General features: G+C 42.7%; 1 protein-coding gene across 2 annotated transcripts; it reads left to right on the top strand.

Moving 5' to 3' along the window:
* Positions 1–86: 86 nt before the first annotated feature.
* Positions 87–27,967, top strand: EPDR1 (ependymin related 1). 2 transcript variants are annotated; one of them, XM_014831928.3, is made up of 3 exons: positions 87–663; positions 25,137–25,345; positions 26,506–27,967. In XM_014831928.3, exons 1-3 carry the CDS (start codon positions 386–388, stop codon positions 26,700–26,702), a joined length of 684 nt encoding a protein of 227 aa, XP_014687414.1. In that variant the 5' UTR covers positions 87–385; the 3' UTR covers positions 26,703–27,967. The 2 variants fall into 2 exon arrangements, with proteins under 2 accessions (XP_014687414.1, XP_070360686.1); XM_070504585.1 differs by lacking the exons at positions 25,137–25,345; positions 26,506–27,967 and adding an exon at positions 5,984–6,169 and having other exon boundaries at positions 131–663.

Genomic DNA, 27,967 nt, shown 5'->3' with positions numbered 1-27,967 from the left:
AGAGACACACGTCCCTTCTCACCGCCCCCTCTCCCTTTAAAACCCGGATGCCCTTCAGGATGCTAGTGGCACCACTGCCACTGCATTTCCTGTTGGCAGCAGAGAGCAAGTGAAAACAGAAGCCACAGCGGGCAGCGGCCCCCTGCAGAAACACCTCCCGCGCCATCCACCCGAGGCTTCCCAGGCCCCTGGGCCCGGCGCCCCGGCCTCGCCGGTCCTGATCCCGAGGGCGGTGGAGGCCGCCGCGGGCACAGGCAGGACCTTCGCGGACAGCACTCCCGCACCGGGCGGGGGAGCGCGCCTCGCCGCCTTCGGCGCCCAGGCTGTTCGGCGCCCCCTCGGGCTCGGGCTGGCCCTGGCTGGGCGCAGGGCGCTGAGGACCGCGATGCCGGGGCGCGCCCCACTCCGCGTGGCCCGGGGGACCCTGGGCGCCTGGCTGCTGGGCGGCCTCTGGGTCTGCGCGCTGAGCGGGATCTGCGGCCTGGGGGCCGGGGGCTCCCCGGGGACGCCGCGCCCGTGCCAGGCGCCGCAGCAGTGGGAGGGGCGCCAGGTGCTGTACCGGCAGAGCAGCGGGCGCAACAGCCGCGCCCTGCTCTCGTACGACGGGCTCAACCAGCGCGTGCGGGTGCTGGACGAGAGGAAGGCGCTGATCCCCTGCAAGAGGTACGCGGGGCACGGGGGGGCGCGGGGGACCCGGCCGGGGCGAGGTCTCCGGGGCTGCGCGGCGCCTGCTCCCTGCCAAAGAGAAACTTCGCAAGGGGGCTCGCTGGGGACAGCACGGTCGGGGGCTGGGTGGAGGGCTGGGCCCACCGGGGGTGGCCAGTCAGCGGGTACTCTGTGATACCCAGCGAGCGGGCCCGGAAAGAACCCGGCAGGGGCGGGATGGCTCTGCCGGGCGCCCCCAGCCCAGGTCGCCCGGGGTCCGCACACTGCTGAGTCAGGCTCGCGGCTCGTGGAGCCCCCTTCAGCCTAGGGCGTGTCTTCTGCGCTATCTTCTCTCTTCCAGGAGCCATCTGCCAGGGAGGCACGCAGAATATATATTTTGTAACAATTATTTTTTTTGTATTTTAAAGGAATATGACCACACTCCAAAAGGTGCGGGGATCGATAGAAGAAAATGTCACCCACAAACAGATCACCCTGTTACAACTATTAAAATTTTGGTCTACTCTTTAAAAAATTTTTAAAGCAAGTTTTGCATACCGTGACCGAAAAACATATATTATCTGGATCTTTTTTATATAACTTGATAGCTTAGGTGTTCTTATTGGCCATTTCATCACTTGGCCCCCTATTTGTTTTTAATGGCTGCGATATTCCATAGAGGGGCTATACTTTAATTTTTTTTAACCGCTGGTCTGAAAGTTTACCTTTCCATATCTGTTGTGACAAAGGTCTCCCTGTTTCTGAGACCTCGTCTCGCTTCTGACCCCTTTAAGACGTGGTTTCTGTTTGGGATCACCACTGTCAATTCCACAGCCTTTCTGTTCTTCCGTGTGCTTCCTTTGGCCTTGTGTTGCCTCTGGGTGTGGCATTTGCATCACTAGGCGTGCCATGTGAATGTCAGCGGGTTAAGGCTCCAGTGGGTGGTAAAATCTATGGCAAATCTTGATATTTCACCTAAAAGCATTCGTTCACGTATTAGGCATCTTGAAGAAAGTACGGAAGTGTCAGAAGCTTTCAAAGCAGTATATTCAAGAGTGCAAGATAATGCATCATAGAAAGGAAGCCATGAGTGCCGAGGAGTCCAGAAGCCGCTGAGTCATCATGGGGCACTGGGAGTATCCATGAGGCCTTTCAGAAACATGAATGCTTCCAGTTAGGTCTCGAAGAACATAGTATTAATAATCACAACCACCAACTTTGAGCACTTATTACATAGTAGGTGTGGTGCTGAGGACTTTCCACATATTAAATGATTTAGTTTAAATCTCACAGCGTAGGTTTTATGATTTCTATTTTGCAGACAGAGAATCTGAGGTCTAGGGAGACTAAACGACTTTCTCCAGATCACACAGCTGGGACATGAGGAAGCTGAGTGGATTCTGACACCTATGACATACATGGCTCTCATCCATCCATCCGTCCATCCATTCATTCATTCATTCAACATGCATTTTTTTTGTGTCAGGCCTTGTGTCTAAACAGAGTGGGGTCCTGGCTTTCAGGGAGGTCATAGTCCGGGGGTGGAGCACCATACATAAAAATTCCCATGCAGTGAGATGAAGGCTGAGCTGGGTGTGATGAGAGCACCTCAGATGGGCCCCTAACCCAGGCTTCCTGGAAGAGGTGAAACATGAGCATGTCCCAAAGTCCCTGCACAAGCCCACCAGAGGTGGTGTGGAGGAAAAACTGGTGCCTGGCTGTGGGTGTGCCCCAGGACACTCTGGAGCAGGCCGGGCTAGGACGCCGAGAACTGCAGGCCAATCACTAGTAGGACTGAAGCGGGGAGTATGATGGATTGGGGAGCCACTGGAGGACTTGTAAACAGTGGAATGCCATGACTGGATAATATAAAGACCACTGGATGTGTCTTTGAGAATAAAGGAGAGCAAGCGTGGAGACAGAAACCTGACCTGGGGGTCTTTTATGGGGTCCCAGTGAGAGATGGACAGTGGCAATGGTGATTGTGAAAGGCAGATGCGCTGGGAAGTGTTGAAGAGGTTTATTGAAGGATGTGCAAATGATTAGGTGGTATGGGGCGGGCATGGCGAGGGACAGGGAAGGGTCGAGGAGGAGGCCCCCACTTTTGACTTTTGATGGCCTGGAATGGATGGCGATGCTGTTCCCTTTGATAGGCTTTGGCTTTCTGCACTTCTGATTAGGGCTCGGTTGCTCCTCTTTGTGCGCCTTGCTGGGAAGGCTGGCGCATTCGTGGGGAACTGAGGAGTAGTCATGTTGCGGGTGGACCGGAATGCCCCAGAGCACACTGCTGAGGGGGAAGAGGATGCCAGGAGAGGGATGGGGTACATCCCCCAGAGGGAGTATGTTCACAATGACAAGATTAGGCTTTAGAGTCGGACAAGTCTGGGTCTGAATGCAGATTCCTAATGTGGGTGTTTGGGTAAGTTACTAACATTTACTGAGCCTCAGTTCCCTCATTTACAAAATGGGAATACTCATAATGCCTCATTTATTGGATTGTTGTGGGATTCAATGAGTTCAAGCAGTAAAGGATTCAGTGAGTTTCCAGTGTAAAGCAGACAACTGTGGTGTCTGACACACAGTGCAGAAGGTGCTTAGCATATGGCCATGGTTGTCCCCATCACTGCCACCATTGTCACCATCCTGGTAAATTTACTGTGGCCCAGAGACTGGCTGCCAGCCCTGGGGCTCAGACACTTGATCTGGCGGTGCGCTCAAGGGCCCTTCCTTTGGGAGCTGACTCTGGAGTAGGCAAGCTCAGATGCTAAACTGTACATTTCACTGAGTGCTGTAGCTGGCTTGGGGGCCAGAATCCTCACATTCACAAGACGAAGTCATTCTCTCCCTGTCGGCAGAACAATGTGGGGAGCCAAATCATAATGAGCAGGTTGTGAGCAAAGAGTTGGAGCAAATTCATTGAATCTAATGATTGCCTGCTCTAGGCTAGGTTGTAGGCTCAATGCTGAGCGTTCCATCAGGAATAAGACAGGCCAGCCCAGAGTAATCAGGCCCAGATAGAGTGACCCATTCATTTTCACCACAGACACGACTTGTCGCTGGTTCTATTACACCACCCCAGTGCTGCTGGCCCAGACTCCCTCTGCTCTGCACAGAGCCTGGTGCGTACTGCTCAGGTCTGTCTTAGCAACCCTTCTATGTTTCCATGATCAATTAATATGGTCTTCAGATGTGTGTCTTATATCTTTAGTAAGGTCTTGGCTAAATCTTTCTGGCCTAGAAGCTTTTTTGTCCCCATGTGGTGATTTCTTATTTTTCTGCCCCAGTCCATCAAGTGTCGATTTCACAGTTGAACTTTTAGAAGGAAATTTTCTTCCTTTCCTTTGCAACTTCTTGGCAAGGTTGTGTCTCAGAGTTCCATCTCTGGCCCTGTGTCAGATGTAGAAGAGAATGTTTAGTGCATAAATGCATTTTTAAGCTCTTTAAATATAGATTTGTTGGGACAAACTCAGAAAATGTTTCAGGTATTAGTAGTCTGGCCAAGAAACCAGATGTTATTTGAAGAAAATATGGATGGGTTGTCTCTTCACATTTATTAGTAAGTTGAGAAGTTCATTTTAGAATTGGATCAACTTCTTAAGATTTTTATTTTACATCCAGATAGTTATGGAAAATCTCACTGATAGTTACTGTGAATGACTAGAATTTTCCAGGCTTTCTTTTCCCTGAGATGATGGAAAAGATTAAACGACTTTACAAGCTTCAGATAAGACAAGCCTTAGCAAAGAACGGGAAATATTAGTAATTGATACTATTTTGTTTTCTGGTTCCAACTATCTTTCCTGACTCCTTGATTAAACTCACAAGTATTACAGTTGGAAGACTGAAGGGAAAGCAAGAAGATTATTTTCATATTTCAGTCAACATGTTGAACTTTAGGGTGAGGCAGCGTAGATCCTGAAGGTTAGACCACCAATAACTTACCACTCCCGCTTACAAAATGGTGGCTTGGGTGTTGCAATTAATGACGTAGAGTGAGCAGAGAGGCGTTAAGAGGATATGCACCAGTAATCAGGGATAACATCTTAGAAGACCGTTCAACTTCCACTTCTACTTGTTTGGGGAATTTTTTGTGGTCAAAGATAAGAAGGAAAAATGTCTTAAGTGGAGTGGCAAGTGGATTCTTATTCAACTTCTCATCAGTTCATGTTTGTCTCAGTTTTCCCAGACTATTCTATTTCTTGGAGAACAGAATATCGTCTCTCTTCTCTATTTTCACAGAACACACCTAGTGTAGTGGAGAAAGCACGGGCGTCCATTTAGACAGTCATGGGATGCTACAACGTGGCTTCTAATCCTGGCTTCACTACAACAAGGTCCTTAGTTTCTCAGAATGTCAGTGTTTTTCATCTTTTAATTTAACTTTAATGATATCTACAATGCTGATACTAAATAATATTTAGGGCTTCTTTCTTTTTCTTTAATTTTTTATTGAGGTTATGATAGTTTACAACCTTGTGAAATTTCAGTTGTACATTATTATTTATCAGTCATATTCTAGGTGTACCACTTCACCCTTTGTGCCCATCCCCCACTCCCCTTTCCCCTGGTAACCACTAATCTGTTCTCTTTGTCCACATGTTTAACTTCCATATACGAGTGAAATCATACAGAGATTGTCTTTCTCTATCTGGCTTATTTCACTTAACATAATGCCCTCAAGGTCCATCCATGTTGTTGTGAATGGGACAATTTTATCCTTTTTTATGGCTGAGCCGTGTTCCGTTGTTTATATATACCATATCTTCTTTATCCAATCATCAGTTTGTCAGTGGGCTCTTAGGTTGCTTCCACGTCTTGGCTGTTGTGAATAATCCTGCAATGAACATAGGGGTGCATGGGTCTCTTGGAATTGCTGATTTCACGTTCTTTGGATAGATACCCAGTAGTGGGATGGCTGCGTCATATGGTATTTCTACTTTTAATTTTTTGAGAAATCTCCATACTGTTTTCTATAGTGGTTGCACCAGTTTGCATTCCCACCAGCAGTGTATGAGGGTTCCTTTTTCTCCACGACCTCTCCAACATTTGTTATTTTTTGTTTTGGTTGTTTTAGCCATTCTAACAGGTGTAAGGTGATATCTTAGTGTAGTTTTGATTTGCATTTCCCTGATGATCAGTGATGTTGAGCATCTTTTCATGTTAGGCCTTCTTTCTTAAAGCTGGGTACAGGTAAGATTAAGTGATATCACGAAAGCACTAATTGTACTTTTATTATATCAGGCTGATTCCTGTTTCTACCGTGATAGATTGAACTTGACATAGATTCTAAAATTGTGTAGATAAATTCAAAGTTCTTTTTCTTCCTTCTCCTTTTCAGCTAAGCTTGCGTTCATGGGTAGAGAAAAGAAGAGGCTACCCTTAAATCCTTTGGCCCCAAACCCAGAAGGCTCTCCTCTCCGTGGAGCCTGCCTGCATGCTAAGGGACTGAACAGGACTGCTTCCAGAAGGGCCCCTCCAAGTATCTGCTGTGGAAGATTAATTCCAGGGGGTGTTATCACAGTAGGTAACTTCAACGATCATGCGTGTTTGAGAATCAGGATAAGGTTTTTTATTTCTTTAAATATATAATTTTATTTTGAAATTATCTCACACTTATAGAAAAGTTGCAATTATAGTGCAACAAGCTTTCTTCCCCTTGAACCATTTGAGAGTGAATTGCCAGTTTGATATCCCCACACCCCCAAATACTTGAGTGTGTCCTACAAACAAGGACGTTCTCCTGCATAACTGCAACGCGACCATAAAAATCAGGACATTAACATGGATTGATTTCTGCCGTCGGAAATTTGGATCTCATTCAAGTTTTGCTCGTTGTTCTTTTCCTGTTCTTTGTAGCAAAAGGACCCAGTTTCTGTTCATGCATTGTGTTTAGTTTGGTGGTGTGTCTCTGTCTGGAACAGTTCCTCAGTCTTTCTTGCACTTTGATCCTTTTGAAGATTACAGGCCAGTTATTTGGTAGAATGTTCCTCGATTTGGGTTTGTCTGATGTTTCCTCATAATTAGATTCCAGTTATTGACCTATAGTAGCAATATCACAGAGGAAATCCTCTGTTCTTATTGCATCCCAAGGTTTGCTTTGATCACTTGATTAACTGATGTCTACAAGGTTTCCTCAGTGTGAAGTGACACTTTTTTACTTTGTAGTTAGTGAGTATTTTCTAGGGTGATATTTTAAAACCATGTACTTACCTCATTCTTCATTAAACTTTCAATTTATTCATGTCAGCCTGGACTGAAGGATTCTCATTGTATTGCATTTGCTCTCATTGTTTATTTTGATGTTCAAATTGTCCCCGATTTGGCCAGTGGCAGCCTCTTTGACATGTCTCTCTTATTCTTTGAGCACTTCCTTGCATTCTGGCACCACAAGATATTCCAAGAGCATCTGTACTTTCCCTGCCAGAGTCTGGGAACAAGCCATTTCCCCAGAAGCTCTGATACTTTTACTGGAGTGTAATATTTGGAAGCCAAGATCTTTGCTCTAGTTATGCTCATGGCTGACGGGTGGCACTGCTCCCAGACCCTTTCCATTGACAGAGCAAGGGGCTATAGGTTTGAACACACACACACACACACACACACACAGAGTCACTCATTCACTCACTCATTTATACACACATTTACATCTATATTTATTTCTAAGCTTCCAATTCTAATCCATAGAGTTATTTAGGCCAATACTTACAATTCGAATCCACCACCACATGGTTCCTTCTAGTTTTCTCCTGTTCATTTTTGTAACTCCTTTTTCAGACAGTGAGAAAATGGGCTCCCCTTACTCAGTTGCAGTCGGTAACCAATCGTACATTGCTACGATGCCCCCTCCCCGCAGAGGTGCCCTCCTGACCTCGCTCCAGCTCTGTGGTGCAGGCCAGGCCATGCACACACCACTCCTGCTCGGCCCTACCTAGTGGCTTTAGACTAAATTGTTCAGTGAGAGGAAGGGAATGTCAGGTTACATTTTTTCGGATGTTTGTTTTGGACTTCTCAGAGTAACATCATTTCTCAGGATAAATCCTCAGAATATGTCTATGCGGCTAGGGGAGGTAAATTAGTATGAAACGTTCAACAAGTTCATTTGATCACGAACCCTGTTTTGAATGGATTGGGCTTTTGTTTCAGGAAATCGCGACTTTCAGAATTTCAGGAGAATGTCTCCTTTGCCTTTCCTCCCTCCCCTTGATCTCCGATGGCCGAAGCCAGCATTTTCTTTTATGAGCTCAGGAAGTCTAGCTGCTTGTGGCCTTTTGATCCTCGAAAAATAAACCACGCTGATTTGCAATACTGAGTTTTTCCTCAAGAAGGAGATTTTCTTGGAAGCACATAAAGTTTGCTTTAAGAGTCTTGATTCAGTGGGTCTGTTGACCCAGGATTTCAGAGGGTTGATGCTGGAATGTGGAGGGAGAAGTGAGAAGGGAGAAAAATTAAGTGCCAAGGAAGATGAGCCCAAGGGAGTAAAGAGCCTGGTGGGGTATAAGACTGACTTATAAATAGAAGCCAGAGGTGGTTGTCATACTGCTCTGAAAACATCTTTCCTTCTCTCCAATAACCTTGAGCTGTTTCTTTCTGATTCTGACCTCGAAGAGGGTGGTCAGGGGCAAAGTGCCCAAAGACCTGAAAATATTCCACCAATTAGTGGTTTGTTTTTCCTGGAATTAATGCGATAGTCTTATATTTCCCCAATTCCAGTAAAAATCTTCTATTTTTCCCCTTTATAATTTCTTTTATTTTACCCATCTTTAAAGAAAAAATTCTTCTCTCAATCCTACTAGCTGCAACCCGATTCACCCCTTCTGCTTAAAGCAAATCTCATACTAACTCCCATTTCTGTCCTCCCGTGCTGTCTGGAACCTTCTCCAACCAAACTTTTCCCACCAAAACTCTACTGAAACTGCTGTGGTGAAGAGCAGTGCGCTCCACATTGCTCATCAAGTGATCTTTGGTCAGTCCTCATTTTATTGTTGGTCATTTCCTCCATCTTGGTATACGTTCTTCACGTGGCTTTCAGGACACCACACTCTTCTGGTTTCCCTCCTTCTGCCTCATTTCCTCTTCTCAGTCTCCTTTCCTCTTCCTCCTCTTCTCTAAGACCATTAATGGTGGAATGTTCCAGGGCTCAGGCTTTCCATCTCTTTACTTTTTTGTCTATACCCCTCTCTTGGTAATCTCATTTAGGTCATGGCTTTCAATGCCGTCTTTACACAATCTCTACACGTCTCTACACGAGGATGCCCACATCTGTATCTGCAGCCTGGAGCTCTCTCCTGATCTCTACACTCACATCCCAATGCTCAGTTGAGTTCTTCATTTCGACCTCTACTGGTCATCTCAAACTCAGCATTTCCAAAACTAATGCCAACCCTGCAAACAAGCAAACAAACAAACAAAAGTTCTTCCTCCCGTGGTTTTCTTAATCTCAGCTAATAGCAACTCCAGTTGCTCAGGATTAACTCTTGGAGTCATCCTTGATTTCTTTTTCTCCCACTTGCTGCAAGAAATCCATCAGCAAACCCTATTGACTCTATTTTTGATATACACCCAGAATCTGACCTCCCCTTACCATCTTGGTCCAAACCTTCATCATTCTTGCCTGGGTTTTTTGCAGTAACCTCCTAACAGGTCCCCCTATTTCTGCCCTTGCCCACTTTGATCTGTTTTCAACATAGTAGCCCGAGTGATTCTGCTAAAAAGTGTTGTATATGTCACTTCTCTGCTCGAAACCCTCGAATGCCGTTCTGTCTTTTGCAGAGTAAATGTCCTTACAAGGGCTCGGCCACCCTATGGGATCTGCTCCTCCACCCCCTCCACACCTTGTCTCTGACTTCACTCCGTCATCCATCCGTTATCACATCACCGGCTCACTCATTCCAGCCCCCAGCCTCAGCATGCTTACTCCTTTGCCACTTGTTGTTCCCTCTGCCTAGAAGGCCTTTTCCCTAAAAAGCTGTGTGGCCCACTCCCAAATTAGACTGTCTCTCTTCTTCACATTGTTATACACCCCACCTCACTGCCTTATACGTTGAAGATACTTACCACCACCTAACGTACTGTTTAATATTTGTTAAGTCTGTTTCCTTCTCTCCCCGCCTCCCCTTGCCCAAAGTAAGGCTCTGTCAGGTCAGCGATTTTTATCTGGTTGGTGCTATATCTCCAGCACCATAGAACAGGGACTGACTGAATTTTTTTGAATAAGTGAGTGAGTAATAATGATAACATATATTCATTGTAGAAGGATATTTAAAATACAGATATGGAAAGAGAAAGAAGTAAACATTACCAAAATTGTCCAACCACGGTGACTACTGTTAACATCTTCTGAATATCCTAGGAATTTTCTAGATGTACAATATACATACTATAGCACATACTGGTTCATAATGGCCTTTTCTATCATCTTTGAACTCCCGGCTTCTCCTCATTTAGGTCTCAGCTCATCACCTCCTCAGAGGGGCCTTCTGTGACCATCCAGCGAACCCCTCCCCACAAACTGCTCTCCATCACATCTTGTTCTGTTTTCCTCAGGACGCTATCACCATGTGACTTTTTCTTGTCAGCTCATTCGTTTGGTGTTTATCGTCTGTCTTTCTTCCCTGGAGTGAGAGGAAAATGTTATCAGTCTGGTTTACCACCAGACCCACAGCACTTAGAAGTGCTTGGCACGGTGTGAGTCTCAATAAATGTTTGTTGAGCAAATAAATACCCTTTTTATGGCTTTTGGATTGCGAGCATTAAACACGTTCAAAGTGGATAATCTAGATAACAGAGAAGAGCATAACAGAGTAAAGATCGCTCATAATTCTGCCACTCAGGATTAACAACCCTGATATATGTGCTTCTGGATTTTTTTTCTATTCCTGTTTATACAACTTTAAAATGAAAATGGAAACATGCTATGCAATTTTTTATTTAACAAAATATTGTGCATTTTCTCATGCCACTAAGTAATCTTTAAGAGAATCATTTTTAATGACTGTGTGTTATTCGAGCTAATGGATAGAGCACAGTTTCTTTAAGCAGTCCCTTATGATGGGACAGTTAACGTTTCTTTGCCCTCTATTTTTGACTAGTAGAGACAACTACATGTATAACTTTGGATTTGAGTACAATTATGTGTGTACCATTTTTTAATATATTTTGGATAAATTCCTAGTTAAGAAAATGACAGAAAAGGGATTCACACATTTAGAATATGAGTGTCCATGTTTCCTACACTCATGCCTAAGAGGAGTCTAATGATTTTTAGTGATTTCTAATATGATAAACAAGAAACACAAGGGCAAAATGACATACCTGCAGTGATGTCACCCTCTGTGTGATTCTCACTCTAATGTGAATTTCTCTAATATTTCAAAGTTAGGTCACCTATAGGCTGCTGGTTTAACAAAGATACTTTATCATGTTCAGTAAATATTTTTCTGACCTATTTTATAAGAATTTATTCTAATTAGGATAGATATTAAATTTCACCAACCTAGTGATTTGTACTAATAGATTGCCTACCATTAAACCATCTTTGCATTCCTGAAATAAACTCTGATTATATATTATCCTTTTAATAATCTGCTTGACTTGATTTGCTAGTATTTTAAGATTTGTTTTTAATCCATAGCTACAATTTAGCTTCACCTGTAGTTTTTATTTTTGTCCTTCCTATATTTTAATGTCAGATTTTTCATAGCTTTGTAAAAGAATTGGGGAGCTTTCTATGTTTCTCTATGCTCTACAGCCTTGAGGTTGGAAAAAACTAATTTGTGAAACCATTTGGACCCAGCTCCTTTTGAGGAAGTAATTCTTTGATCTCTTTTTAAGTACAAAGATGTGAGATCTTAGTGGGCCATTGTAAAGATTTTTTTCTCTGATTATTCATCCACTTAACTTTCTGCTTCATTCTGAGTCAGTTTTGGTTATTTATATTTTCCTAGAAAATCTTCCATTTCATCAAGATTGTATTTATCCTCATAGGTTTGTACATGATTTTCTCTTAACTCTTAAAAAACTCCATCTTATATACTGATACCTTTTTTCCTTCCAAGTATTCTATATTTGTATTTTCTATCTTTTTCTCATAATTATATCTTTAAAAGTAAACTCAAAGATTTATATAAAGGTTTTATAGTTTATTATTCATTTATATTTTACATTATGTATCTCCTTTGTTAATAATGATTTTTGGCATCAAATTACACTGCATACCCATATTTTGAACAGTTTTCATGCAGGTTGTAGTGGAACCTCCCTAGGAAGGCAGACCACAACCTCCAGAAAAGGATTCCCAGTGTCCTTTCATCCATGAGCCCCTCCCCAGCTGTACTCTCATCAAACACTGTCTTCAGTGTCTCTTTTGCTCCTCAATCTCAACTTTGGAGAATTTCCCCCAATGTGGGCATTGAAAGCTACCCAAGAACCAATGGTTTCCTTCAGAAGCAGTGCCTCTTAGAATCGAGAGGCTGTCCAAAGAAGGAGGCCCCCAGCAGGGTGTCTCCATTGTCCTCAGACCCTCCAAAGAAAGGAGAAACTCTTCGGACAGATGGTGCCCAAACAGAAGCAGGCAGCTGCCCCTGGACAAAAAGGCTACTTTTGTTGTGGCTAAAGTTAGATCTACTGGGAAAGTTCCAGCGTATGAGCTCTGCCGGTGAGTGGGAGTCACCAGCCTGCCCTCGAAGAGTCACCAAAGCAATGCCCCAAGCTCTTCCCGTGTCTTAGTCTGTTCAGGCTGCTGTAACAAATACTACAGACTGGGGAGATTATAAGTAACAGAAATTTATTTCTCACAGTTCTGGAGGCTGGAATTCCAAGATCCAGATGCCAGCATGGTGGAGTGAGGGCCCTCGTCCAGGTTGTAGACTTCTTGCTGTATCCTCCCATGGTAGAAGGGGCCAGCTAACTCTCTGGGGTCTCTTTTATAAGAGCACTAATCCCATTCACGAAGGCTCCATCTTCGTGACCTAGTAACCTTCCAAAGGTCTAACTGCTAATGCTGTCACCTTGGGCGTTAGGTTTACAACATATGAAATGTGGAGGAGACACAAACATTCGGATCATAGAACCCAGAGAATCTGCTGCTCTGGAGCATCTCAGAAGCAGCCAGGGGAGATGCTGGCGCACGGGAAGATGGTGGCACAGGGCCAAAGGGCACTTCAGTTCCTTGGTCTGATGTAGCATTGTTGGCTATGGGTGCGATACAACTTATGAGAAATATATATATATAGTTATGAACTGCCAGACTAGTTGGTGTGGCATCCGGGAGCAGCCATGATGAATGTAAAGCCCTCTGAGGCTGCTCGAAAATACTTGCAGAGAAGACTGTGGTGAGCCAGCCCATCTGCATTGACTCTAAAGTTTCTAGAACATTCCTCCCTAGTCCCTTACTGAGACATCTCTTAATATCCTCTGGAATTGTAAGGCCTACTGCCCAGAGTGTCTCACCAAGAAGCTGCTGAGCCAGGATGTCCAGATTGGGAAAGGCAGATATTCCTCTGAGGAAAATGCCTGAGCCAGTGTGGAGCTAGCTGAGCTGGCTGAAGTCAAGTGGGAGCAGCACCTGCTTCAGGATCCCTAGGACAACTCTTAGCAGGGGGCCCTGGTGGAAGTGGGGAGGCAGAGGCAGCAAATGTAGGGAAAGCATGAGAGGACGGAAGTTCTTATTTCAGGAGAAATGGGGCAGTGGACCAGTGGAGAATTCTACCATCCCACACCCTTGAGAGCAAAGGATGGTGGGGAGAGAATCTAGCCCAGATCTAATATCTATTGTAATGTCCTGTCAGGTGCTGTGTTCTGGTGTGGTTTATGTGTTTCCTCCTGATGTGGTAGTCCTTCACCTCCAAATCAAGCCCTCCACCTGTCCCCTTACTCACACACTCTGTATTTTGGACACTGATTCTCCTCCTGGTCCAGCTCTGGGTACTGTCTGGCTTACTCTTGGGACCCTAGAGTAGGCATCCTCGTGATGTCTCAGTTCTGCTTAAGGAGTTAGAGAATAAAGCTTGGGAATCTAGCTTTTTGATGCCAGAATGGCTTCTTTTTTAAAGGACAAGTATTTATATAGGTCCCACTTAGTATGTTGAAAAGAATTTAAAGTGTTTGGATGGCTTCTAGTCTTTCCTTCTTTCACCATGCTGAGTCAAGCCTCTGAAAGGTCAACTTCTTCACTTGTTAAAACACAGAGGAATTTTTATAGTGCGTGTGATTGTACAAATTCTAAGTAGCTTTGCCACGAGGTCTTCTATTTAAGAAGAAACAAATTATTGTACTTTTCTGTTATTCACTGCAATTTCTTTTATACTAATATTCTTATTTATCCGAATCCTTTATTTTCGTTCAGATTTCAGCCAGCGAGAGAACAGGTTCGATTAATTTTCTTCAGAGAGGGTGCTACTGGGGTGATATACATTCATCATTTTAGACATTTTGAATATCTGAGAACGTCTACTTATTGCTGTTGTACATAACGATAATTTTAGGGTGTATACAATTTGTTGGGTAATAATAGTATTTGACTTAAAAATTTTATGGCCTTTAGAGCTCTAGAAGAGAAGTCTGTTACCAACTAATTTTGATTTAGTTTTAATAGTTTTGTTTCTGCTCAAGTTTTTGTACATTGTGTCCATCATCCTTGAACTCCACTAACATCTCCAGTTATATCTAGGTCTAGGGAAGTTTCATCTGCTTTTTCTGGAGGTTTGATGCTGTTTTCTCTGTTCCTTGTAGAATCTCTCTCTACCTACATGCATTGGTTTTCTTACATCTGTCTCCCAAATTTCTTATCTTTTCATTAGCCTTTTCAACACTTTATGGTGTTCGGGAATAACACCTGAGTTCTGGAATAATACCTTTTGATTCGCTGCTTTTTTGTTTGTTTATTTGTTTTTTTGTTCTGTTTTTTGTTTATTTGTTCGTTTCCCGTACCCGATCTGCTTTATATTGCCTCCAGTGCATTTTCTATTTTGATAATCATGTTTTTCATTAGAAAGCTATCTTTGTGGTCACACATTATTCCTTTTTTTTCATAAATACAGTACCATGCCAAATCCCAGTGAAAGTGAAAAATAAGATTTATATGTTAGTTTTATTCGCTGTTTTCTGGAAGGGTGTGTGTGTTTATATTTCAACATGGTAGGAACTGACATATTTCTACTGAAAAGCATAGTGCTGACTGGGTGAACCTGACTATCATTGTACACCCCCAACCTCCTTAATACCCCCTGCTATGTAGTTCTAGAAATCACTGTGTACCATGGAGACATGGATATCTCAGTACTAATGAGGCTGTTTCTTTTAGTGGTGGTGAAAAAAAGTCAGCTTGAACTAGTGTCTCATGAGGATTTTTTTATTATCTTCCATCAGACGAAAGAATGTATGCCTACACATTGCCAATATTCATCCAGATACATTTTTGGAAAAAAAAATCTTCCAATTTCTTGAGCACCCTTTTCTTCTTTTGAACTAGAATCCAAGTGGTGGAGACCCATCACCTGACAGCTTCTTAAATTGCACACATAATTGTTTTTTGATTTTACTTTCCCTGGGGCTGCATTCTCAAGTAATTTAATTTTCCTTTTGTTATATGTGGTTGGCATTAGACTGCGCAATGAGTTTGTGTCTAACACAACAATTTTGAAATAGTGTTTTTCTTTTGTGTCTCATAATTTCTGTAGGGTGTAACTCAATCTTGATGTACGCCAGAATGGCAAGTGGCCGCAGCTCAGTTCTTCCTGCTGAGAGTCAGAGAGCCGGCATGCATTACTAATCTATTATATTGCATATTGAACAAATCCAAAGTTTGTCCAATTTCTTCCATAAAAGCCAAAGTCCTCTTGTAATCACAATATAATGTTTGTCACTCCCTTTTCTGTAATTTAATATATCTTGGATGGCCAAGCAGTTCTATGTAGATGGGAAGAGTCATTCCCTCCCCCCGTGGAGAGAGGCAAGGAGCACAGTGGTAATGAATTAGAATGAGTCTGGTAGAAGGTCAGACCTTGAGTCCAATCCTAACACCATTATTTACTACTAAATTATGCTCTGAGTCTCATATTTTCTCATCTGTTTAAAAAAGGAAAAACAAAGCAAATAACATGTCAGCTAGCTGAATTTGCCGGTCTATAACCTCTGCCTTGGACTGTTTTTTTTTTTTTTTCCTGACTACCCTGATTCAGGACAGAAAAACAATTGCCTTTGGCTAAAAAAGGCAGTAACTGTTTGAGTTCATCTACGCCCAGGCCAGGCTCTGATATTTCGGGTTCTATAATTAGCCAAATCCTGCTCATTCTGGAAGGGAAGGCTCTCAGAGAATTGTTGTAAAGAATCCAATAGATAATACCTGTAAAGCAGTGGTTTTTACTTACTTCATTTAGGGTGCTTTCAGCTGCAGGTGTCAGAAAAATCTAACAGAGGTTTAAACTATAAGGATGCTTGTTGTTTACATGTATCTGGTGATACGTGTTCCTGGGTCTGATTCAACAGGATATTCAAGGCCCCAGGTTCTTCTCCATTCATCTGTTCTGCCATTCTTAGAGTCTGGCTCATAGTTGCAAGATGACATGCTGACTTGTTGCCTCATGGCTTCAAGATGGCTGCCTTCACTCCAAGCATTATATCCCTACCCAGCTACGTTCTAAGATAGGTAATGAAGGAAATAGCATAAGGACTTTCTTCTTCTTTTTTGAGAGAAGAGAAATTTTCAGAGTATTCCCTGTCCCCACGAACTTCTCTTTAGATCTCCAAGGCCAGAACCAATTATACTCCTCACTCCAAGGAAGACAAAGGAAGTAAGTATATTTTCTCAGCCTCTATATTGAGAGATAGGCAAGGGAGAAAGGGTGACAGTGCCTGCCAGGTCTTCCACAAAGTGGCCCACTGTAGCACTTGAGAATGCTCTCTCCTTCTTCTCTCCATCTCACCTGGATGAATTAACCCTTCTTTGTTACATAGTAGAATCAAGTCTTATGTGTGCAAGTTAAATGAGTAGCTTCTTTGTTAAACGTTAACTGATGATAATAAACACAACTATGATCAGACTTTCCTACAAAGTGGTAATTCCTTGCACTTATATAACTATGTTATACCCATTATCGCAAATCGTCTTCATAATAATGCTGTAAGCTTCCAAATTTTGGTCTCTCTTTACATATGAGAAATAGGGAGATTAAAATTATGATCATACAGCTCACCTGTGGTAGACTGGGAACCATGATAAATTGTCCAAACTTTCTTAAAATGCCAGTCACATGATCTGTAAACCTTATCTTGAAGTAGGAAAACTAGACAGAAAGATTTTGTCCTGCCTTGTCATAGTTGGGGAAACTGTTAGTACCTTTTCTAATGGAAAGAAATTACTGAAGTTCTACATCCAGTTAAAAATTCCAGTGTTACTTTTTGGAAAACAGTAGTATCTCTTCAAATATAAAATGGGAATTCAACAATCCCAGTCTGTAAATTTTTCACAGGGATATGAACACAGAGAGGCAAAAGGGTTTATCTGCAATTTATATTCAGCATTGTTAATATTAACAACTTGTGGAAATAATCTAAGTGGTCATGAGTAGGGGACTACTGACGCAAAATGTGGTGCATATATACAAGAGAAATATGCATCTGTTAAAATTAATCTCGTTTATGAAAATTGATACAATCATTGATTAAAAATTCCCAAATAGCAAACTAAATCTAGCAGCACACTAAAAAAAGGAATACATTATGATCAAGTGGGGCTTATTCCAGGAATGCAAGGATGATTCAATTTTAGGGAATCCATAAACATCTATGAAAATAATCATGTGATCATCTCCTTAGTCTCGAGAAGGACAGTTGACAAAATTTAATAAACATTTCTGGTAGGAAAGCTTTCAATGGGAACTGATGGTTGCTTCCTAAATATGATAAAAACTGCATAGTTCTTAATTTACTTAATATTGAAACCATGGCCTCTTTCCCACTAACCCCAGGAAGGAGGCAAGAATGTCTGTTATTTCTCTTTTATTTAATATTGTGTTGGATTTATTGGCCAATATAATCAGAGAGGTAAATACAGGCAAAAGAATTAGAAAATAAGAGATGAAAACTATCGTTGCCGATGATATGGAAGAAGTATATCTGGAAAACACAGCAGATCTAAAAAATAAAACTAATTCAAACAAGAAGAGAATTCAGGAAGGTAGCTGTATATAAAATTAACATGAAAAATCAATAGCCTTGATATGTATAAACAAAAGTCTGCTAGAAATAACAAGAGAAAGTTCCATCTGAAAAACCAATGGCAACAACAAAAGATAAACTACTTCTGAATAAATTTAAAAGAAATATGCAAAATCTTTATAGGAAAAAAAATTTCAAACACTCCTGAAATGTACAAAAAGACATAAAATAAGATTTGAAAGAATAGAAGGAGATTTTGGGGGGGGCGTAGGATGAGTCAACGTCGTAAAGATATCTATTCTACTTATGTTAATATATAAATTTAACTGAGTCCTCCTCAAAATGCCAAAAAGTTTTTTTGGAGCTAAATAAATTGATTCTAAATTTCATATGGAAAAATTAAAAAGCCCAAATATCTAGGATAACTTTGGAAAACAAGAAGGACACAATGGGAGGACTAGTAGATTCTACCAGCTTATGAAACACACTGTTAAGTTTCTGGGTTTAGAGACACAGGTGCATGAATAGATAGACAACCGATGGAATAAAGTAGAGTCCTGAAGTGGACCCACATACGCTTGGAATTGCTCTTTGATAAGGGTGGCATCTTAAATCACTGGGGAAAAGATGGACTTCTTAATCAATGGTGTTAGAGTAATTGGGAAAAGATAAAATTGCATCCATATCTCACACCAGACACAAGAATAAACTCCAAATAGGTTAAAGACCTAAATGTTAACAAAATAAAACCACACAAGGATAATGGAAAACATGGGTGAATTCCTTTATAACCTGGGAGTAGGGAAAGTTGTTCTAAATATGAGAAAATCCAGAAGCAATAAAAGGAGTTTGATTTTAAAAAAAAGTAAAACCCTTTGCAGTGTAGAAAACAATTTAAATAAAGTCAACAAACAAATGGCAGAGAAAAAATATCTGCAACTTATATCAGACTAAGATTTATGGTCTAATTAATAAGGCTAATTAATGAGGTATAGAAAATTGAGAAGAAAAACCCCAAAAGCTGATGTGCAGAGAAATGAACAGTCATTTCACAAAAGAAGAAGAGCAGACGGTCCTTAAACATGTGAAAAGATGGTCAACTAATGATAACGGGTGAAGGCAGATTGAAACCACACTGCTGAGGAAGGCTTCGGGGGGCCATATCTTGATCTGGGTTGGGGCTCCCAGTTTTTCACTTTGTAAAAATTCTCAAGCTCTACACTTTAGATTGACGCATTCTATTGTATGTATGTTATACTTATCCCCACAAAAAAGTTCTTAAAAAAACCCCTGACAGATAACATTGCTTACTTATCAGATTGGCACAAATCCAAGTTTGACGACATGGTCTGTTGGCAAGACTATAAAGAAAACAGGCACTCTGGTGTATTGCTGACTGGCATGCAAAGTGTACGACCCTATGGAAAGAAATCTGGTAATATTTAGCAAAATGCTTTTTGACCTGGTAGTTTCACATCTAGTAATTTATCTCAAATATACACTTCCAAAACAGCACATGATTATTCATTGTGGCTTTTTGGCAATATCATAGGAGGGGCGACAGCCCAATGTTCATCAGTAGGAGACTGACTAAATAAACAATGGTACTTACACACAATAAACTATTGTACTGCCATAAAAAAGCATGAGGACAATCTCTAATAGAGAGTGGAAAAGGCAAGGTGCAGAAAAGTGTAATAGCAAATTATCGCTATTTCAAACCTTTCGCAGCATAAAGCAAGCAAAATTGCTAATGTTCTTAGGAAGTGTGATTTTTATTTTAAGAGAAATGAGATACAAATATAAAAACAAAAACAGTAGGGGGGAACCTATCATGTTAAATTTAAATTAGAAATATCAATATGAATTAGTTTTTTTTTTAATGTAGGAAACTCTGACCACTGAAATGCCTCAAAGTAGTGACGTCCCAATGACAACGAGCACATCTACTGCCCTGATGTCGTTTCTGAGTTGTTCCAGGGTTCCTCAGAGAAATGGCTGATTTCAGATTTGGTGCAGGGAAAGTCCAAGGTGAGCACTGAAAGCCAGGAAGCAATCAGAGACTAATGGGGTTATGTCAAAAGTCACAAACACCACTTGGAAGGAGCTCCCACTGACGGAACTTGGGACAATTTGAGCATCACAAAGAATAATGACTTTAACTGTTTGTCATACATCAGATAAATAAAGACCTCAGAACGCAGAGTGATGATAGATAGATAGATAGATAGATAGATAGGTAGGTAGATAGATAGGTAGGTAGATAGGTAGATAGATGTCATTTACTCTACTGTTGGTACTATTATGCCAACCTTCAGGAAATGCTTTTACCTACCATTAGGTGACAGTTATCGGGTAACAGGATGTTCCCAACATCAAAGTATCACCCACCAATCACTTGGTAATTGCAAAAGGAAACCCTTTAGGATGGAGACATCTGGAGTCACCACCAATAACTTGGTGATCAAAGTTAGTAGCTTGAATAGTAGGTGGGACATCACCTGCCTTCTGACGTGATCCCACATGAAGTACACAGTCTTACCAATGACAGGTTCTTTCCAAAAATCTTTAACCCAATTCTACTCAAGCCTTCAGATCTCATGTCTAGTTTGTGGGAGTGACAGAAGCTAGAGCAACAAGTTAAATGACACCATGAGGAAACTGTCAAAGGAATCTAGAATGTGGAAGATCTGCAAACCTGCGATGTTCACAAAGTCAAGGCCATGTTAAAAATAACAAAGATAGGAGTAGTGTTCCAGATTTTTGAAAGAGAAAAGATATAACAGCCAAATGTGATGATGGAACTTTGATTGGATTCTGATTTAAGAAACCAGCTTTAAAATATGTTTTGGGGGACAATTGAATATGGACCAGATATTAGCTGGTATTAGGGAATGAATTTTAATTTCTTAAGTGTGAAAGTCGTGGCCATGAGGCAGAAAGTCCTTGTTTTTAAGAAATATTTAGCAAAAAGATAAGGCAAATATGACAAAATGTAACAGTTGTTGAATCTAGGTGGTAGGACTATTGTACTAATCCTTCAACTCTTCTGTGAATTTAAAATATTTCATAATAAATTAGAAAAAAGTTATTCCATGGATCTATATTCGACTTGGAAGGAGACCAAGGACAAATTTTTGAATTTAAAATGTAGGTTAGAAAACAAATAAATAACATTCACTCATTTTTTATAAAATATGAGTAGCACATATACTGAAAAATCAATATGATATTTGCACACCCATTCATAGCAGTAGAATTCACAAGAGCCAAAAGATGGGAACAACCCAGTGTCCATCTGTGGATGAATGGATGAACAAAATGTTATGTATAATTCATTGGAATATTATTCAGCCTTAAAAAGGGAAGGAAATTCTGACATGCGCTATAACATGGATGAATCTTGAGGACATTATGCTAAGTGAAATAAGCCAGCCACTAAAGGACAGATACTTTATGATTCCACTTGTATGAGGTACCTAGACTCATCGAGTTCATAGAGACAGAAAGTAGAAGGGTGGTTGCCAGGGGCTGGGGGACGGGGAATGCGGAGTTAGTATTTAATGGGTACAGAGTTTCAGTTTTACAGGATGAAAGAGTTCTGGAGATTGGTTGCACAACAGTGTGAATGTACTTAACACTATTGAACTGTACACTCAAAAATGGCTAAGATGGTCAATTTTATGTTATGTGTATTTTACCACAGTTAAAAATAAAACTTTAAATTAAAAAATCAATTTATGTCTAGACACCTATGTGCAGAGTTATTTCTGTAAGTTAGAGTTTCTGGGCAATTTCTATTTCCTTTTCCATTTCTGTGTTGTTTGAATTTTTTGAATCAGTTTTGTAAAAATCAGAAACCTATTTTCATAAGAAATAAAAGTTCTGTATGCTTTTATCAGTACCATGCTCTAACCACCTGAGCTAACTGGCCACCTAATGTGCTTTTAATGTTTTGGAAAACGTGGGGCTGGTACAGCCTGAGTTTTAGGAAGATGGATTTTCAGGAAACAACAGAAATTGCCCATATAGCCTGCAAATTTTGTTAAAAGCAACAAAAATCCTTTGTCCCATGAAGTGAGAGGGAAAATGGTGTGCTGGGCATTTCCTCTGCGTGAGCTTGCTGGGGAGAGCTCCGTCTGCTGGCTTCTCGGCTGGGCCTGGAGAGCCTGACCTCGCTCACCGCCCAGGCCCTCCAGGGAACTGTGCTTTGCTTGGTGTCTGGCCAGCTAGGAGGAGTCTGCACGCTGTCGCTGACCCAGGGCTGGCCTGCCTGTCTTGTCCTCTACGCCCGTTCCGGCACCTCACCTTGCTTGCCTGCACCCCAGGGGTGCGGTCTGTGACTCCTATGCTCACAGCTTCCTCCCCGTCAGAGTCAGGCTTTGATCTCGCCTCCTGGGATCCAGTTTCTGTTGAAGTCAGTCTGTCCTTCGGGTCTCTGGTTATTACCCGCGCAGCATCCCAGGCAGATGACTCATTTCAACCCTGGCTGATCTCTCTGCATGTTGACCGGGCTCTATCAGGCTGCAGACCCTGCGTCCCATTTGTGATGAAGAACCTTACATCTGAACTATGGATATGTTCACACAAACATACAAGCCACTACAGCATCATGAAAATCTTCTTTTCCAAAACTTCACATGGAGCAGGACTCACTTATATCCACATGAGACTTTGAAAAGACAAATTATACGGTTCTACTTTGTTTCCTATTAAATTAATATTTTCTCTTTTACTTCAGGAACTGTCAACATAACCTCAATATCAGATTATGCCCTCCTTTTTAAAAATTAAATATTTTGAAAACGGAAAAGTACAGAGAACACCGTAACAAACACCTGTGTTCAGACCACCCAGAATTAGCAAATGTTAACATTTCGTAATGATTGTTTCAAGTCTAGAATTCTCGTTTTAAAATTAAATTTTACTTCTGTGTATGGGCAGAGATAGCGTCAGGAAAACAGTGAGGTTGGCAGTGTTCCTTTCCTGCTGTTCCCTCCTCTTCCCCAGCAGGTGACTGAACAGGCATCTGTCGCCCTTGGTTCTGCAGCCAGCCCTGCTGTGCCTCTCCCAGAACAGCTGTGCTGGCAGCTGTTAACCGGGGCTCGAGATGAAACAGTGGAGTCCTCAACTGTATTAGACACGAGTCCTGATTATGAGTCACACAAGAAATTCCAAGCAGAAAAAGGAAAATTTACTAGAACCAAGGAAACTTATCATAACTCTGCAGGGGGACCTCCAGGCACTGGGCCTCAGAAAAGAAATGCATCCGAGAAATGAGCAGAACAGCTGTTGGAATCCTGGCTTGCTAGGGCTTCTCTCTGCTTCATCTTTTACTCTTACTCAGTTCACAGGTTGGAAAATAGCCCCCCACGGCTTCTGCGTTGACGTATGACATGCCCAGCCACATCAAGAGACTCACTAGCAGACCTGTCAAAATTCCAAATGTCTGAAGGAGGGAGTCTGATTGTCGCGCCCCGGTCGGATGCCCACCTCTGGTCCAGTAGCTCTGCTGAGGCTGGCCAGGTGGTGTCTGCAAACGTGGCTGCCAGGCTTCCACTTCTGTGATCCTGTGGTTTCAGGGGCTCAGGGCTGTTCTCAAGAAGGAAGCCCCTGTCTCCTGCAAGCGGCTGCATTTCTTCCTGGGGACAGTCATTGCAATTTGAGAAGCACATGACTGGAGTTTTAGCAAAAGCTAGGAATGACTCTCTAGGCTCGACACCTGGAACTTGGGAAAGTACAGAATAGTGAAGACAGCCACTCCTGAGGGCCTACAATATCAGTGTTTTGTGGGGGCCCTGCTGTCGTTAAGAAGATCATGGGACAGGATTTGTGTCTGGACTAAGATTCCCGTATTACTGATGGAAGGTACTCTGAAGTTGATGCTAATGTTTCTGTCTTCCTTCCACGAGTCTTGAGACCGATGTGCCAGGGACTTCACTGGACATGAGGAAACAGTGACAAGCCAAGCCCAGACTCTTCCATAGGGCTTAGAGTTTGATAGGAGCCCTGCTTGTACAGTATAAGAGGGTGACTCCATTTTTGAGCAATTTGGCATAAAATGAACGCTGTCCTTTCTTTCTGCATTCATTCCCACTTCTAAAGGTCTGAGCTAGCGTTTTACTCTTGTAAGCCATTTCAAATATCTTCTGGAATAAGCAGGATAGATATGTCTAAATATATAAAATGAAGCCATGTGTATATTTCTATACCAGCATGTAGTAAACAGAAACATACTATTCATGGTAGTACTATGTTGACCGTATGGACAATTATCATTTATCATAATTTTTCCTGAAGGAAATAATTTTTAAGCTCGGACTTGGGATGGGGAACAGGTGTCCTCCGTGGGGGCTGTGGAATGGAGTGAGTCTCACATACCACAGATGGTTGGGTTTTTCAATCTTCATTTGCTCATGAAAAGCCACTTCTCTGGATGCTTCACCTTCTGGTGCTGCAAATTTCACTTTTTGTGGTCAGGGCTGCACCCTCAGTCTGCTGGACCAGCAGCAGTGGCCTGAGTGTTGGAGAGACAGTCAAATGTATGGAAACTCAGGGGCTTCATGCAACACCAAGAATGCCTGGCTTTAGGAAAGATACGGGGCTGGCGACTACACAGCGTGCAGGGTGATGGCGGGGCCATCTGTGGACTCCAGCCACAGACTGAGAATACCTCGGGCTCATTACACTCATGGGGTGTGCATGGGGCACAAGAGACGAGGCCGGGAGCATGCAAACTTCACGGGGACCCATTCAGCCTGGGATTCCCCCGGCTTTTGTCCTTGCTCGTCTCAGCCTCCTCCCGGTATATGAGGGGCGCCTGTTCTCAGAGCAACGACACCTCCCCAATGCCCTTTTCTCAGGACTGACAGTCGAGACAATGGCACACGGGTGCCTGGTCCATCCTCAGTGGGGTGTTGCCGTCCTACATTCAGTAGGATACCTTTGTAATTCATAGACTTAGTGCTGCAGGAATAACTCAGCCGTGCCAAGGGCCAGATCCCCCATGGGCTCCTGTGTCTCAAAGATAAGTCACAAACCAGGGCTGTGGCTTCCTCAGGTTTGTATGGCTCCTAAGCACAGCGTCTGGCCTATAACAGGTACATAATCGATAATTGTCCAATGAATAATCAGTTTTGACCTCTGAAAATTTTAATTATTTCATGTTCAGGTTGTTCATGCATCAGTGTTTATGAATAAGTAAATGATTGCTCAGCAAGCAAAACTGTTTTTTTGCTATTTTAAGTGTAATTTACATCAAAGGCCTCTATGCAGGTAAAAGGCGTGGCGTCCGTAATTCCAAGTCCTGCACTGTTCTCTTCTAACCTGTCTTTCAGATTATTTGAATACATTTTGCTCTATAAGGATGGAGTGATGTTTCAGATCGAACAAGCCACCAAGCAGTGCTCCAAGATCCCCCTGACCGAGCCCTGGGATCCTCTGGACATTCCTCAGAACTCCACCTTCGAGGACCAGTACTCCATAGGGGGACCCCAGGAGCAGATCACCGTCCAGGAGTGGTCCGACAGAAAGTCAGCTCGATCATGTAAGGGTTCAAGAAAGTATTCAAGTGATGCATCTCAGGGAGTGTGATGGGAAAAAATATTTAAGTCCATTTAGGAAGGTAGTCGTTAGGGAAATGTATGAGCTTAATTGAAATGTTTAACCCCACTGAAGTCTCCACGTGTACTCTGCTAATTGTCTAGCACCAGGATCTAAGCATCGTATTTGAAACACCGCAGGCTTCTGGCACCACCTGTACCTCTCTGCCACTTTGGCTGTTATGAGCTTAGCCTGGACTCCCACGTGTGTTGGTCCCCCGAGGCCAGTGACATGGAAGGCGTCTGTCTAAGGCATACATTAGAATCAGGTGCTTTCTTCTCCTTCTCTCGCCTCACTCCCCAGAGTCGCAGTGACCAGATCTACTCCGTTGTTGTGTCTGCTTTTATACATAGATGTGAAGCTCTTCTCTGCTCTGTTGCCAGTACGCCTACCCCAAGACTGTTTCAAAAACACAGGCCTTTATGCTGTGGAAAATGGCATAGCTGGTTCCCGTCCTCTCCCCCCACCCCCCCAAATTAAGCCTAGAATTACCATATGACCCAGCAATTCCACTTCTGGGCATATACCCAAAAGAATCGAAAGTAAGGATTCAAACAGAGATTTGTACGTCCATATTCATCTTCAGCACTACTCACAATAGTCAGAAGGTGGAAACAACCCAAGTGTCCATCAGCAGATAAATGGATAAACAAAATAAGGCATATACATGCAATGGAATATTATTCGCCCCTAAAAGGAAAGAAATTCTGACACCTGCTACAACATGGATGAACCTTGAGGACATTATGCTAAGTGGAATAAGCCAGTGACTAAAGGACAAGTACTGAATGATTCCACTTATCTGAGGTAGCTAGAGTCATCGAGTTCATTGAGACAGGAAGTAGGGGGGTGGTTGCCGGGAGCTGGAGGAGGGGGTATGGGAGTTAGTGTTCAATGGGCACAGTTTCAACTGGGGAAGATGGAGAGGTTCTAGAGGTGGCTGGTGGTGACGGCTTCATAACAATGAGAATGTACTTAATGCCGCTGAACTGTACTTAAAAATGGTTAAAATCACAAATTTCATGTATATCTGATCACAATAAAAAAATACAGACATTTTGCCAATCTTCTATATTAAAAAGTCGACTTCCCCTCCTCTTACAGATGAAACGTGGATTGGGATTTATACAGCCAAGGATTGTTACCCTGTCCAGGAAACCTTCACCGTAAATTACAGTGTGATATTGTCCACGCGGTTTTTTGATGTACAGCTGGGCATTAAAGACCCCTCGGTGTTTACCCCCCCGAGCACGTGCCAGACCGCCCAGTCGGAGAGGATGAGCGAGGACTGCTCCTGGTAAGCCCGTGAAGGCAGAGATGACAGCGTGGGACACCAGATGCCAGCGGCCCCAGCTCGAAAGGGATTTGAGACTTGAGGAGATGAGAATCTTCGTTGGAGATAAATATCATAATTTTAGGAAGATAAACATTGATGTGGATTTTTTTTTGTATATATGATTTTGACTACTCAAGCTATGTTTACAGAAGGGAATAGAATGGAGAGTAGGTGGTGATATGAACTGAGGAGATGGCAAATGTGGTGTAGCCTGTTTGGGTGCGCGCTTCTGCGTGACGCACACAGGGCTGAGTGTCAGAGGGGCGGTTCGCCTTGGGAGGGAGGTGTGTTTCACTGCTGACAGTGCCGCCCCCACCCCATGTTCCCTTAGCTACTAACAAAGTCATCCCTCAGAATCCCTTTCTGGCTTAAGAGCTGTATGGCATGACCCAGCTGGGAGGGGATGAACAGCTACAGTACGAAGGAACTGTTCCTCTAAAGAGACATTTTAAACAAGAGGGTTTGGAAATGTTAATGTCTATCCCCAGGTACGCATGAGCCATGTATGCTTCCTTTTCTCTATGCAAGAGTATTAATCTATGTGCTGAATCGTCACATACCTGTCAATAGACCTAAAGAGACAGGGAGTATTCTAAAAATAGCACTGAACTGGGCGTCAGGAGATGGTTGTCTCTGACATCCAGGACTAGAATTTCCTTGTACCTGAACTCCTTGGGTCAACTAAATGCACTATGCTTTCCCTCGCCTTGGCCTTCCTGGGCCCTGTGTCACAAGCTCTCTGTCTGACATCTGCTTCTCCTTCCCGGGTCAGCGCGTGCATCGCCTTCGGAGAGCTGCTCCCAGGCCTGGACTGGGTGCACCTTGCGGCTTGAGCATGCTGTTCTCACCAGGCTGTGTGTTACCTGCCTGCACTCCCAGCCTGGCTGTGCGCTCCTTAAGTACGGGTCCGTGTTCTGTTTACTTTTATATGCACAGCACCAAGTAAGTGCCTGGCACGTGGTCAGTGCCCTAAATTTTGGTAGAGTGGAGAATGCTAGCCTCTCTGGTCCTTGCTTCCTCATCTGTGAAATGGGATTGGGTTTGCTGATCTCCAAGTAGACTTGCAGTAATAAAATTTATTATTCTAGATTCTTCTGCTATTGCATTGCATCTGGCTATCTCTTTGTCATTTATTACCAGGAGAAACGTGTGACATTTATATTACACTGAAAACAATCTGTATTACTCACAGTTTATGTTATTTCAATAAACGAACTTAATTGCATTTCA

Source organism: Equus asinus, chromosome 1 (assembly GCF_041296235.1).
Source record: "Equus asinus isolate D_3611 breed Donkey chromosome 1, EquAss-T2T_v2, whole genome shotgun sequence".
Classification (NCBI taxonomy): Eukaryota; Metazoa; Chordata; class Mammalia; order Perissodactyla; family Equidae; genus Equus; species Equus asinus.
The sequence above is the reverse complement of the archived record's forward strand: the minus strand, read 5'-3'. Positions and strand labels throughout refer to the sequence as shown.

What these genes read in the sequence shown, in the direction of transcription:
- EPDR1 (XM_014831928.3), top strand. Translation starts at nt 386, where the DNA reads ATGCCGGGGCGCGCCCCACTCCGCGTGGCCCGGGGGACCCTGGGCGCC. An exon ending in GCGCTGATCCCCTGCAAGAG is followed by an intron (nt 664 to 25,136) that starts GTACGCGGGGCA and finishes CCTGTCTTTCAG; the next exon opens with ATTATTTGAATACATTTTGC. An exon ending in CAGAAAGTCAGCTCGATCAT is followed by an intron (nt 25,346 to 26,505) that starts GTAAGGGTTCAA and finishes CTCCTCTTACAG; the next exon opens with ATGAAACGTGGATTGGGATT.